This window comes from Rissa tridactyla, chromosome 3 (genome assembly GCF_028500815.1).
Source record: "Rissa tridactyla isolate bRisTri1 chromosome 3, bRisTri1.patW.cur.20221130, whole genome shotgun sequence".
Classification (NCBI taxonomy): Eukaryota; Metazoa; Chordata; class Aves; order Charadriiformes; family Laridae; genus Rissa; species Rissa tridactyla.
The window spans coordinates 108,909,472-108,924,528 of record NC_071468.1 but is presented as its reverse complement, the minus strand read 5'-3'; the positions used below and the strand labels follow the sequence as shown (position 1 = coordinate 108,924,528).

Here is a 15,057-nt window from a genome sequence, read left to right as displayed (position 1 = left end):
CTGTTCCAAGAACAGGTCAAAACCCCTCGTGGCATTTACAGACTATTTTCTGCCCAATTAATTGAACAGAATATCTAAACTGATCTTTCCCTTACAGGGAGAAATCATTATGCTCCACAAAAATGAAAGAGTGACTGAGTAGCTGTTATTATGTGGCCTTGATTTTTCTTAAATTGTCAGGTGTAGAGCACATACGCGCAAGTTGGTTATGCATATAGTTATGCATCCCATCTTTTTGAAGAAACTGCGCCTGTGCTTATTTTATGGTTACAGACAAAGCGTATCCTAACAAGCGAGAAAGAATCCGTGGGCGCTGAAGGAAAGACTGCATCCTAAACTGCAGTTCAGGCAAAATGCAAAGCGCCTGTTGATGGAGTCAAGAACATGAGAGCCAATTCCCACCCCAAAGAGAGGTAAGTATGCTCGGTTGTTCAGGAGACCGGGCTTTGCCTTTCAAAGTGTCACCTCCACAGCATGCCAAACTGAGGGGAATACAAGCTACTCCCAGACACCTCCACTAGACCTAAAGCTGTGGTGCAAGAATATCCACACATCTGGGAGTGATCCTCGGAGCAGCACATTTACCCAGCTAGAGCGTACAGCAGTGGACTGCAACAGGAGCTGGACCAAAGACCCAGCCGTGGGTGAAATCAGCTCTGGAGATCACAAGATTCCCTCTTTCAGCTAAGCTGGGAGACGATGAGTCAGAAACCAGAGTTACGCCCAGGAGCGAGGCAGGACATCTCCAGGCTCCAGGCTGTGCTTGGTCTGAAGGACTCAGGGGCAGATAAGCACAGGGAGTCCTACCACAACGAAAGCACTTTTCTTCAGTGAATGGAGAGCACTGAAAGGTCGCTACGAAGAATCACAGGAGACACATTCATTTAAAATATCTATTGAAATTACAAATTAAACTCTTCAATATGATTCAAAGTACAAAACACAACATTAAAAGGCATTCAACAGCTCTTTTATACATCACAGTGTTAGTGGCACAAAATGTACTTACATTTCAAATACATCAACAGAACTATTTTTACACTGGTCAAATACATTATTTATACATACGCATGACTCCTTCATGCTTATCCCTATACAAGTTTAAAATACATCCATGATAAATTGATCAAGAAAGGTTCAGTTATGCACCACGTACCTGTACCTAATGTTCCTGGAATTCTTATGAGAGAGATATACAAATCAAAGCAATAATGAAGACCACAGGGCTCTAAACACAAACAGCATGCCTCACTTAGTATAAGTGCATTAGCAATTAAGCACTGATGGAGACTTTTTTGATGTCTTTAATATCACTGTCATCAACAACAACCGTATTCTACCTGTTTTCCTCAGGATTTCAGATTATGTATGTGAAATGTACAAACTTTGGTTTTAAAAAGCAAACTTGCACAAAGCTTTATGCATGCTGCACCTCACTGGGCTGAGAAAGGCCTGTATTAAATATACTTACTCCTAATACAGTAAAAGACCTGCAGACGAAATGCACAAAACTTCCATTTTTATTTTCCTGCCCATAACAATTTTAAACCAAAAGCACTTCATCTTTTTCTGATCTATGAATATTTTATCCTGTCATCTCCATAAACAAGAGAGCTTTTCACTGATTTTGACTGTGTTTCCCGCATGTCAGGAGATCGACTGTAAGCTGAGAGTTGATCCAGTCAGCTCTTATTTGGGATTTTGCCTAATTCATAAACTGGAGTATTTGAGGAAAGATTATGCTCCTTGGTATGTAGGGGAAAGCATCCCAAATTTTTGGCTTGAAGTCAGTAGTAGGAGGTTTCAGGATGAATGCCACCATGAATAAAATTGAAATATTAAGATAAAACTAGAGTAAGCATGTATATATAATCTTTCATCACAGAATCTTGAAGAGCCTCAAAACCAATGAATTTGCCCCCACAGCCCTCCTGTGAGGTAGGTAAACATTGGTCCATCCATTTAAAAGATGGTTAAATTGAGATAAAAGGAGACAAGTGACTTGTCCAATGTCACGTGGGGAAAACCCAACGCTACTGCCGCCGAAGTTGGAACAGACCATGCTACTGCCCTCTCTCAGGACAGACTTCAGCCCAACTAATGAATGGCAAGTCTGGGGAGATGCAAAGCCTCTGGGGTCTGGACGCCACACTCAGTCCCATGCTTGCTAGACAGGACACTGCGTCATCCCACCAGAACATGCAAATGATGGACTGTTACAAACTCCACTAAAAACAGCATTTAAGACAATGCAAAAAACCTAAATAATAGCATAACCATAAAAACACAACAGACCTCATGCAATGTATCTTATTTTTCTGGTGAAAATCTATAAAGACAAAGCTGTTGTAACAGAATTTCATCTGAAAAAGCAGCGGAGACAAACATTCGCTTTTCCACGGCAGTGCGTTTAAATGTCAGAGTTTAAAATAATGTATTTACAACTCAATTTCAGGGTATTAAATGTCACACTATCAACATAAGCTGTAACATAAAAATGCCCCAAACTCAATACATCTCCGCCAGAAGTTGTTACTTTGGAAACAAATCGGCATTTAAAACAAAAAAAAAATTCCCCGAGAAGAATACAGATGGAATGACATTTAGCAAACCTGAAAGGATTAGGTATTAGGTAAATATATGTAGGCATATAGTCTATCCCAACAGCCAGCATGTGAAACAAGAGATATGTCATAAAAATCTCCAGTAGCAATTCAAGTACATTGAGATCAGAAACAGAGATAAACTGACAGAACTACACAGTTTTCTGATTATATATAATGTTACTTGTGAGCATCAATGATAAACTATCATGTCAAATTGTCTGTATTTGTCAGGGACTTCTTTTTCTTTCCTCTTTAAATCTGGGAATCCATTCATTTTGACATTGATTATTAACTGGCCACACAGTACCGTGGAAAACTTGAGTTTTGCTGTATTGCCACAAAAAGGCTGTCTCTAAGAAAGGCACAGAGAAAATAAACCTCATACCAGGACACTCCAGTACTGTTAACAGGCCACTGCACCTCTGCTGTTTCCTATCATCCCAGTAGTAGAACTGGTCATTAGAGCCACTGCCACATAGAGCAAAAACCTTTAGTGCTCCCGAGTAGAAAATTAACAACCCTTGAAATCCTTACTCCCTGTTGTATAGGTGTTTTTTTTCTTCCCTCCAGCTAAAAAGAATTACAGGGCCAAGGATGAAAGGCCATAGATCAAGCTTACCTGCAGGAAGCTGTCTTTCGCAGAAGGGCTTCCATGACTTTCCATGAAGCTATCTATGACTCGGGACAACCCAGGCGTTGGGCTTAGGGTTCCTCCGGGGAGATGGACTGAGCTGCTGCCAGAGGCGGAGCGAGACAACCACTTCCCTGCCCGCTGAGCTCAGCAACGCTCCACACACCCCGCGGGGGGCTGGCAAAGAGGGATCGCACGCGCTGTCCGGATTTCAGGTATTTTTGAACAACTAAGCAATTTTTAACCACAAAGACAGCTAAAATACTAAAAATACTGTGATAACAAAACCAAATATGACGAGTAAAGGTCTGAACTGTGCATTGCCATGAACAACCTGAAGATATCACAAGGAACTCAGATATGCTAAAAAACAGCTATCCTTTTTATTCACAATATAATGGCTGAACTCATTAAAATCAAGGCAGGTAAGCGAACTGCAGATAACCTCTAGCCTCCAAAGCTAAAATCTGCAGTTAGATACAGTTTGAATTTGGATACCATTAAACTCGGAAGGAGGAGAGCAGAAGAAATTCAAGAGTAGTTTTATAAAAAGACAGCGGGCCTTTTCAAAATTGTACCCTACAGTCTTTTTATTTAATAGATAGACAGTATAAAACGAAAGATAATAAAGAAAGGAGTCATTTCCTTATGCTTGAGCTATGAAAGCATATTCTCAGCCTGTCACAGCAGCCAGAAGCAGTTAAGGGTCTTAATACATCTTCAGTGCAAAATTACCCTGGCTTCAATGTATTCATCCATCTGAGTACACTGATAACGCACAGAAATAAACGATGATGAAAAACCCGCAGTCAGACTTGAGTACACAAGCCGACAAACACATCGTTTCAGATGCTTCGTATTTCATGGCAAGAAGTTATTAGTCAAATTCCTGTAGGCTTTAAAATCACAGCAAAATGGTTTTCAACAAAATATTTCTGAAGAGAAACTTAACAGTATGTTGACTAGCACGCTTTACTCTCCTGGAAACACAGCACTGTGAATTCCGCAAAACTATCAAATCAAGTCAAGTGATTATTTTTCAAATGAAAACTTGTTTCATCACAGCATCGCTATTAACAGCATACACCACACATCACACGATATTAACTCTGAAAATGGGCTAAGTAGTTTAAATGTAAAGTACAACTTCCACAAATATCCCAGGCATTTTCATTATTAACTACAGGGATAACCCCGATGTATTTTTATACTTAAAAGCAAAGATTCATTGATAACCCAAGAGTCTGCTACTAGTAAAGTTAGTCCTGTATTTTTTAATAATTGTCCTAAAGACAGAAGCAAGCTATCTTGAACTTCCAAAATATTTCAATAGCACAGCTATTTACACATTTGGTTTAAATAGGATTATATATATATATCTCTATATAAAAAAGATTAAGATACCTGGATTAGAAGTTACGTAGCCCTGTAAGTGTAGCAGAACCCTAAACAACAGCAAAAAATAACAACTCAGAAAAACACTAGTGGTCCAGCGGTAATCAATACCATCAATGCATTTTTAAAAGAACCTCGATTAGAGAGCAGGTTTGTGTCACCACTCAACCTTTTTGCTTCACTAATTCATTTTTAAAACGTAGCTTTCAATCAAACAAATTTCTTATAAGACTTCAAAAAAATTCCTGGAAGGCAACAGGACCAACTTGGTCCTTCTAACCCTCCCCAAATTTCACGAAAGGCATAGGATGGCCTATATGCACCTTATTGATTTTGTTATACTTGGAAAAATAGGTACTAAAAAGGCCACTGTGACGGCCTTAACAAAACCAGATGTGTAATAAACACGATAAAGTCACACTGACTATCTGATTTAAATGATAGAAAACTTAAATATATGCAGGAATAAGACACCAAATTTTGAAGCGAACAGATATGCAGGAAGTTTAGATTTGTATGCATTTTTAGCTTGTTTTGCTGATGTCATTCAGCACAGTTCCCAGTCCACCAGCAGGGCATCAGAAACTTTCTGCATTATTTGTATCAGTATCACCTCTTCATTTCAGATAGATACCTGGGTCCGTGGTTTCCCTTTAGCACCAAACTCGCCTTCCATAACCCTCCTTGTCATGAATTGATCTATGCAACAGTAGTAACAACAGTTCCTGGAAGCGAGACCGTGTGTCAATGAAAAGCAGAACGGGGCAAGTAAGGCTACAGCAATGTAAGTGCAAGAGGGAAACATCAACAGCAACAATAAAATCAAAACACATGTTGTGATGAGTCCAATCTCCTCTCAGTCTTAGGTAGGTAGAGGGTCATCATCGCCTTTATTACATTTGCACTTGCAGCACAGAACAAATGGTGTAGCGAGCAGAAGGAAAGGGGAGGCCACCAAAAGTAGAAGACCAAATCCTGCAAAAATTCCTACCACCTGCAAGAGAAGGAAATAGCATTGTGTTAGGGATAGCAATTGGCTAGATTCTGCTGACACCAGTGCATCATCAGTGTCCTTCAAAAGGATCTCAGTAAATGCCACTGACCTTACCAGAGCTAGGACTTCCCCCCAGGGATATGCTACAGACAGTGCCTGCGATCAGTAAACGTGAGTGAAATCAGAGAGCAAACGTCCACGTTTCATTGCTCCAGTCAGAGCCGTGCTACACAACTCACTTCCACCACGCAAACTGATGCAGATGGTTATTTGCCTTTTTGAGTTTTGCTTTACCTCAAACAACTAATGGAAGACCTGACTAGATACTTTTTTCTTCGTCAAACCTAAATATTGAGTATCAGGATCAAGACTACAAGAGAATCACTGACTCTTACTTTCAGGTGCTCCCCTTTTTGCTGCAGAAAGCTCCGAAAAGAATCCATCAAGGTTCTGGTGTTATTCATGGAGAATCTGGGAAGACTCCCACAAACTTCCCATCAGCAGGAACACAAACTTGGAAATCTCAGCCACAGATTACAAACACTATGGATGATAGGAAGGCTTTGCATATGCCAAATGCCTTTTGCAGTCAGACCTGAGCTCATCCTGCTGCTTCAGGGGGCATGACTTAACTCTATCTAAAAGCATTTTTTTTTTCATTTACATGTATTGGTCATCCTCATCCTCTTCCCAGCAAGGGCAGAGGACCGCAGACCTACTACCCATTCTGTCGGTGTGACAAACTCTGTTAGTTTCTAAAGTTTAAATTTGGAAAATTATTAGAAAAACATTCAAGTTTAGGTTCATTGCCTTGAGGAAGTTTCCCATTTGCCACAGGCAACTCTAAGAGTAATGCTGCAACAATATGCCCGCGAATTATTTGAGAAAATAATTTAGATTTATTCACATGAGAGTGTCTGTGAATAATTTTGAATAATGAAGGCAGGAGTGGAATGCTAATCTGCTAGCAAAACCTCACAACAGAAGGCAAAATGAAATTAGAGCGCAGTACTCATTAAAGAATTCTTCCAGCCAGGGCTAGAAATGCCGCTTCAATTAACTGCCAAATATTTAATTAGCCATGGTGTAGATGGGATGATTTACTAGTACTTTCGTCGGCCACGGACTATTTCTCGTTCTGATTACCACGTTAATTCTTCCCGCAATTCCCCCCCCCGGGATCTCCAGCCGGGGCTGAAGGGACCGGCGGCAGCGGGAGGTGGCGCTGTGCGACAGCGCTCGCCGCCCCAAATTCCTTCGATCCCGGCTTTTCGCTGTCCAGGGATAACGAGCTCCAACTTCCTCGCCCTAACAATATTATTTCTTGCCAAAGGCGATTTCTTTTTCAGCTTCGGAGGTGGGCAAGTTGCATTACTTGTTCTTTTTTTGGAGGTGTTGACAAGCTCCTGCAACTTCCATTTACCAATTTTTACATTTATTTACTATAGACATAAACCAAAACTAAATTCTAATCTCGTTAAAAACTGTGAGCTGAAACTACTGCCCTACTGCTCTTTGGAGACAGCATGCCCTTGTCTAGCTCTTTGCAGCCCAGGCTAAGAGTCTACTGGCGAGACAGAGCCAAGCTGGAAGTTAGCAATTCTGGGGACTGGATTGACTACTGGTAATTTTTATGAGGTATCTATTTACACCTTCCTTTCAGCCTCAATACGCCATCAAAGAATTCATTAAGTTTCATTTTGTTTGTTGTGGGTTTTTTGTTTATTTTCGTTTTTTTTGGGGGGGTCGTTAGTTTATTTTTTTTTTAAAGAAAAACTGCCTGCTGCGTGTTACTTACTCATTTTCTACTTGGTTCTGTTGCTTCTGAAGAAGTTACTGCCCTACTCAGCATCAAGCCATTCCCTCTGGCCAAAATAAATATTTTCTTTTAAATCCACAAACAACAAACCAAAGGCTCACCTCAGTTTGCCTTGGATAAAATACTCAAAGAAACTTAACATAAGGAAATGATTGCAATGTTGATTTGGCTTTAGTGGATTTAGCAGAATTACATCCTGACTGGTAGACAATTATCACTTTCTCAACAGTGACTAGAACATCAAACGTACTGTCTATCAAATATGTTTGCGCTAACTACTGTGGCTGAGATCTCAAATATCCGATTAATCACCTCACATTACAGGTATATCAAGAAAGCTTATATACCCACACACTTTCTAAAATAGCATTGGCTAAGCCAAACAAAACCAAGTTTGTAGCTGACGTGCCCAGGGGTGTATGTGGAGGGAGAGGGGTACGATCCTTCTCTTTTTATTTCAGTTTAGACTTGGTGTTTATTCTCTAGACTTGGGATTTATGCTCAAATGGGAAAGAAATCTGTACTTCAAAAAAAAGCACTTCGTCTCAAGCTAAGGTAGATATTTACCGGCACACGGTTAATTTAGGAAGAGATGACTCAGGTACCCAGATGTCCCTGCACTTCTGAAGTGACTGTAAAGGCAGTAGATTGGACTAAGTCACACATTGGCATTTATATTGCATGCATTGAAGTAGTGCAGAGAGCTCTTCCATTGCCAGGATTCATGCTGGGTCCAGCAAGACTGCATCTAGACTACAAGAGGTACCCCCACATGCTTTGTAATATTCAATTTGAAATCGTGTTTGAAGCTACTGATAAGCTCGCTGGGTTACCTTCTACCCAGCCTACATCAATGAGTCAACTGGAGTCCATAGCAAGGTACTGAGCATACTCAGGCTAACTCCTCTCTAGTTCTGTATTTGAAGATAAAGATCGCTTGCAGGATGAACTTCCCTGTTAATAATATGGATGGTGGCAACCTAGTTTGTACTCCCGGTTTACTGAGAAGAACATAACTGGATTGGCACTTAACTGGCTCTGCAAATGTACCCTTTCTAGTTGTCTGTGGCTTTCTGCTAAGGAGTGTCCTCTCTGGGAAAGCCAACTGTTCCTCTCCAAGCTACTGCCTTCTTTAAATATGCTAGGAAAACCAGTTACCATTTGACAGAGAGTTTTACCCTAAGGTGTTAAAATGAGTCAGGCAAAGGAAGGCACTGTGACGGCAGTAGACCTGTACAGAGCTTTTAGAGACCTGAGCATTACCTGTGTTCTGTGCCAGATAACAGACGCCCTGGAGTGTCCCAGCTTGTTTCGACAAGGTCCTTTGTCGTAATGTATAAGGAGAAAATCATCCTACAAAACATTAAATGAAAAGGTAGGCAATAAACAAAAGTACAAGCTGTTCTTCAAGTTATAAAATACTACTTCCTGAGAACTTCTAACCAAGAATTGTACAGGAAGACAAAAGCTTAGTAAAGTGGATATGGCAGCTCCAATCTTTCCAAAGTGCTTTGTTTACAGTTAAAGTGTCTTTACAAACAGGTTTGTTTAGCAAGTGTTATATATCTGTAACGAATTCTCCCAAAGGCTCTCAAGCTGCATATTTAAATACTAGCATGGAGTTTAGCAAGAAGATCCAAGAAGATAAGCTGACCATTGCATGTATTTTGCACACATACAGAAAGAGCAAAGGAAAATGAGTACTTGTCCTGCAGACTTCACAAAGCTGGTTCCTTTTACTAGTTGAAGAATAAAAGTGCAATACAGATTTTTGAGAAATGATGTCCCTATCTCTGTCCTGCCATCCTTTCGCAAACCAGCCACAGTATCAGGCCTAGTACCAAGGGAACACTGCCTTTTAACTGAGCATGCAAGGAGCCTGGGACTCGAGGACTGTTAGTAAAGCATTCAAATGGGCCACAGGATTTGAATAGTCAGAGTAGCTTCGGGAACCTAAAACATTTCCTTTGCTATTGTCAACGATGCTATAAAACAGATGACATGGAAACAGATGTTGTATATTGTATATACTCTGATCCTTGGTCACGATAACAGGCTGATTTAAAAAAAAACAAAACATAAACATATGACAGCAGCAGCTTATAGACTGACGAATCCCTGGTATTAGGAGAACATTGTATTCTTTTTCATATGTCAGATCTATTTCTTGTCCCACAGAATACAATGAATGGTAAACAAATCTGCTGCTAGTCTCCTGCATGGTGACGCACCAAATCTAGGGTTTGTTAAAATTCCACAGACTAAGAACATTGCTATACTCATCGTGTAGCTCATTCAAGAAGGGGAACATTGCAAAGTCAGTACCAAATGACATATTATTTAAAAAAAAAAAAGAAAAAAAAAAGCAGCAACACCACTCCACCATGTTAATTGCCACGTAAAGATTGCAAACAGAATACTTTCATAAAACTTTACTTTTTTGATTACTTACTGACTCACATGGGCAAACTGCTAAGATCACACAGGTCAGAGAAGTAAAACAGAGCATACAAATCCTATCAAATTACCCATCAGCTCTGGTGGGTGGCGGTCCACCAAGTTGGGCAGAAGCTAGTGAGCTACTATTTAATTGATTAATGAGACAGCTGGGTGGCAAAGCAATGAACCTCCAAGCTTTTGAGAACCAGAGTGCATGGCATGTACTCACGTCAAGAGATTCCAGACAGTACCAGCAAAAGGCATGTTTGCAGTTCTTACACATCATTTGGGCACAGCCTTCATCTCGTTCAATGTAAACTTTACACTTTGGACAGCGTTTGATTGGAGCATCATCTTCTTCCATTTTAAAAACTGAACTGTGGGAGAGAGTGAGGAATTAGTAAGATATGTGGCCACATCAGTTTACAGAAGAAAATTTAAGAACTGTGATAAGAAGGTAAGCCTACTTTTTCATTTCAGAAAAAAAAAAAAAAAAAAAAGAGAGAGAAATTACTAGCGAACTGAATTTTATTATTCAAATATTTTGGCTATACTCTATTTTTCAAACATATCTCTAGAAAAAAATGTTTAATGACTACAGTGCCTACGTTAGGACATTTTCTTTACCATGTATTTTACCATTTTTACCAACTATTTTTGTTATCTAGTAATACTAACAGATATTATACAGTTTCCTCCTGGAATATATCAGATGAGCAGCAGCTAGCTTACACCTAAAGGCTTTGTATGTCTAAAGCATGTTCTTTTTTCCCTTTTTCTTTCTCAGGGAAAAAGAGGAAGCAATCCCTTGATAGCGTAACCCCAGACCACATTCCTTTGGACTGGGGGCACCAGTGAGAGATTGCTTGTCTCTGCCCTCCTTGAGGATCCTCCCTAGGAATTTCCTTCCAAATCGGGAACCATGAGGTTTTGGGGCACGCCGTTCTTTCAGAGTCGATCTCTTTGTCTCTAACACTGTCCTAACAAGGACATGTTCATAAGTTAGAGTCAGCATAGCCTCTTCTTGTCTTGCACCACTGTGCAAAACCATAGGATGTCCCCTCATACAGTGGGCACAACAGAGGAAACATTAGAAGGACCTTTATTTCCCTTGAGTAGCTTTCTACCGTATGCAGGCTTTATGCACACCAACAACTAAAATGTACCGTAACAAATGACACTTCCTGCAGTCACTGCCAGTGGCAGATACAAAAATGACTGATGGGGAATCAACAGTTCACTGGAAAACAGGACTCACCCTTGACTGACTGCTTGATTGATTTGCCCAACAGCAGGATAAAAGAACATACACTCGTTAGTCACATTAGGGACAACTGGATTACAGAAAAATGCTTTAAATCCATAAACTGTAAATGAAACTCCAAATGCATGGTAGCACAAACTACTACTGGAACATTATGCTCCAAAATAATAATTAAAAAAAAATGCAATGGAGTAAAAAATTAAGCATGAAATAAAAGCAAAAGCAACCAAAACACTAAGAAAAACAAATAAAGGTTTTTATCTTGCCATGAAGTTTAGTGATCTTCAATTCTGGTCAAGGACACACAAAAAGCATGTGCAAAGGTTACTATATTTGACCAGGAACTCATGACGACATCCTAGCTAGTCATCTGTTACAGCAAAGCTTGAAAGAAGACAAGTTATGAATAGCTCAGTCCAAAGCTGGCCAGGGCCAGGCCAATGATACCTTGAACTGCTACACAATCTTTGAAAAAGCCTAAACATTAAGTAGAACACATGCACAATGGCCTTTCTTATTCACTGGCTGCAGTATGCCACTGGAAACAGAACTTACGATCATTGGCCAAATGTGCAGCAGTTGAGATGACTGACAGGGTATCAGAAAAATCACTGTCTGGCATGATGTTACCAACCCTCACGCTGTCCAGACTAGCAGCAGCAATGAGATCTTCTCTGAAGGGAGGCTCATGAGCTGCCTGGATATCATATTTTTCCCACTGGGGCAAAAGGGCGGCTCATAGAGGCTCAAGTAGTTCTTTTGTGTTTCGCCAAGAATGGTGGCAAGAAGGAAGGCTGCCAAGAGCTATCCAGAGTTGTAATACAGCATTAAAGAAACAGGAATGACTAAGTGAAGGAAACAGCTTTAATACAAAATACCAGGAAAACGCCTCTTTACTATTCATACACCGGAGTGTTCAAAGATTGAGTGTTTTGTTTCTAAATACTTGATCTCTTGCAATACTTTACCTTGTTTCTCCTGGAAGAAAAGAGATTGGTATGTTCTCTTGACAGCCTTGACCTGGATGCCAATTAGATTTGCAAGCAGAGCAGAACTCAATGTCGCAGGCTTTGCACTGGACCAGCTGGGGGTCCTGTGGGCTTGGCTGCTGGAGCTGGCAAACTGCCTGGCAAGTAGAGGATGGACACCAAGTCCGACACGGGTCCAAAAGCACTTCTGTAAAGGGGCATAAAAGAATAAAATTCAAAGGCGGTTACAAGACCGGCCTTCCATAACAATGTATTCCAGCTGAGGCTGACTGGCAGGGCATTTGAAGACACCCGTTTTCAAAAGAAGCCTTTTATTTTATGCTACCCACTCAGACATAAATCTGGTCTGCTTTGCAAAACAGGAGCCAAACTAAAGTGAGTTTCCCAAGTTTGAATTAATTGCCCACTTTCATTCACCAAACTAAACTCGTTCTGAGACTGAGATGTTGTATTTTTCTTCAGTTGTACTTGAAGTTAATAGAGCATATATTATGGAGGTATAACCCACCAGAAAGTGTTTTTACAGTGCCTATTTTTACAGACTCTATTTCCAAGTTGGTCTCTGCCCTAATGTAACCACATGATTAACAATAGCATAAGACTATTATACAGTTTCATCCCTTTCTTTGAGGCTGCTTACTGGTAAGTCATGTCATGTTTCAAAGCCCACTGAAGTCAACAAAAACCTACTGATGACTTCAGTGGTTTCTAGGTTGGGTCCTGCCCTCCGCAAAAACTTACTTTAAGTTCTCTATGGCCACACAGTTCTGCATCCCCATAGGCACCCAGTCATCTTATATCCTCATAAAAATTAACAGGGTTCATGTTATCATTACACACAGAACTGCCTAGTAATTCTGCACCAGATGCCATCACAGGAGATAATGGTGGCTCCATAAAGGGGGTCAGTCTACAAACAGCAAAGCTCGAAATAGAAGTCACTCCCTCCCTTAGTTATAGCGCAATATAATACATAGCAATTTTCTTTCCTTAGTTTATTCCCAGAATATTGCAATTCTGGGAATCACACAGGCAAGAAAAGAAACGATGGTTTTCGGGTTTTGGATTTTATTTTTTTTTTTGTGATAACCAAACAATTAATGCACAACGCTACTGCATGAACATGTGCAGAGCCAGATTCTGATTTATGGGATCGCTCTGGAGTGATACCGTTCCCACAGCCTTGCAATAGGTAGTGTGACATGAGTTACCTCTTTCAAACTGTAGCTTCTTATACCTTTGCATGATTTCTGACGCAACCATGCACTCAATCTGTTGAAGGAAGGAAAAGAAAAAGACAAATTTCCAATTGGGAACAGCAATAACCTAAGGCATTTTCAACAAATGGAGACAAAATATTTGACCTTTAGAGAATTATTAAAAATGCGTGTTGGCAACAGTGGCAGCTGTAGCACACAGAGCAAGACACATTTAAACATCCTAGAAAGAAAAGAAAAGAAAAAACTATTTGTGGTAAAAGCATACCTCATTTTCTTGCAGATGGCCTCGCTTTGGGCAGGCAGCATCAGGGCAGCTGATTGCTGTTTCTAGACCTTCTTTGATCAAAAGTTCCACATACTGTTTTAGGCACTGAAAGAGAGCCAGAGATTGAGTTAACTATCCCGCCAAGAATAAAGCATTCAGTATTTCACCAGCTTTCCTCTGAAAATCTGAAGAACTCAAACTTCATTGAAAAAACAGGTACTACTGTGTCACTTTTACAACCATGGGCCATGCCCAAAGCTTTTGCCATGGTTATACCTCTAAATAGAAAACAGCAAGATAATTTCCCCATCAAATAACTCTTCCTGAATTTAAAATACGCAGCAAATTAAAAAATAAGAATAACAGGGAAAAGGATAAATCAAACAGCGAGCTAGGAAGGGAAAAAAAATAAAAATAAAACCCCACCAAGATAAAATTAGATTAACCACACTCCAAAAATCTTTATGTGACTGGAAACCACAACACAGCTTAGTAAGCAGCAACTACCCGTAGACAGACATCTGTCAAACATACCAGAGCGCAAAAGGGAGTGGTGCGTCTTGCCTTCTATTTCTAGAAAATAACTATCTGAACATCATGGTTAAGCATACATCTTTTCCATAGGAAGGAAAAATGTGAGAATTAGGACTCCCAGAAGAACTACAGTTTCCATGGGGACCGAATAATAAATATTGGTAATACTAATACTTTTCTTCCTTAGCAACCACAGCCTTTCACCCAAGTCATAACTGAAAGCGTAGCATCGAACACAGTTGCGCACAGCATGATCATCGACAAAAGAGAGAAGAAAGGTGGATATTTTAGACTAAGGGCAAATTAACAACAAACCTTGTTATTCTTGAAGAGGAACCACCCCCTCCACCCCCACACTTTCCCCGTCAAGGTGAGAGCTATCGCATAGGTGCCTGCTAGGGAGGCGAGGGGAGTGGTGGAGAGACACATCCCCCTCCCTGCAGATACCGTGCGACTTCTACCAGCCTGACGCGACACAGAAAGAGCAAATGAGGGTCTGCTTCCCAGCGCATGGGTCACCCTTAGTGTTCTCACCCTGCTTGTGAGCTCAGCTGGCAATAGCAAACTGGAGACAATTAGAGAAAGTAGGTCCCTAACTCTCTGTTACCAGACACGTGAATAAAGAGCGAGGCTAGCGCAGCAGCAGAGTGAAATGAAGATACAAAGCAAGCTCAGCGTACAGCTGGGTGGGAGGCGAGAAGGATTACACACTGCGGCAAGCTGGCAAAACAGGGAATTCAAGTACCACTTCCAGACAGGACTTGCAAAAGGCATGCAGCCACCGACCGGCCGTCAGCCTGGGAAGGGAAAGGGCTGCATTGACCTGGTGGAGTCCAGCGTGCCTCACTGCAGGTCACAGCACAAAACCGCTTCCTCCTTCCAGCCACGCCATCAAACAGGC

General features: G+C 40.8%; 1 protein-coding gene across 7 annotated transcripts in view; it reads right to left on the bottom strand.

The window, feature by feature from the left end:
* Window positions 1–631: 631 nt before the first annotated feature.
* RNF144A (ring finger protein 144A) overlaps window positions 632–15,057 on the bottom strand; it is a 70,968-nt gene continuing 56,542 nt past the window's right edge. For all 7 annotated transcript variants that reach the window (XM_054194568.1, XM_054194572.1, XM_054194567.1 and 4 more), the window contains 6 exons: window positions 13,623–13,727; window positions 13,349–13,409; window positions 12,117–12,324; window positions 10,114–10,261; window positions 8,709–8,798; window positions 632–5,626 (listed from right to left, as the gene is read on the bottom strand). In XM_054194568.1, coding sequence (XP_054050543.1) covers window positions 5,495–5,626; window positions 8,709–8,798; window positions 10,114–10,261; window positions 12,117–12,324; window positions 13,349–13,409; window positions 13,623–13,727 — 744 coding nt within the window. In that variant the 3' untranslated portion in view covers window positions 632–5,494. The remainder of the gene's footprint in view (window positions 5,627–8,708; window positions 8,799–10,113; window positions 10,262–12,116; window positions 12,325–13,348; window positions 13,410–13,622; window positions 13,728–15,057) is intronic.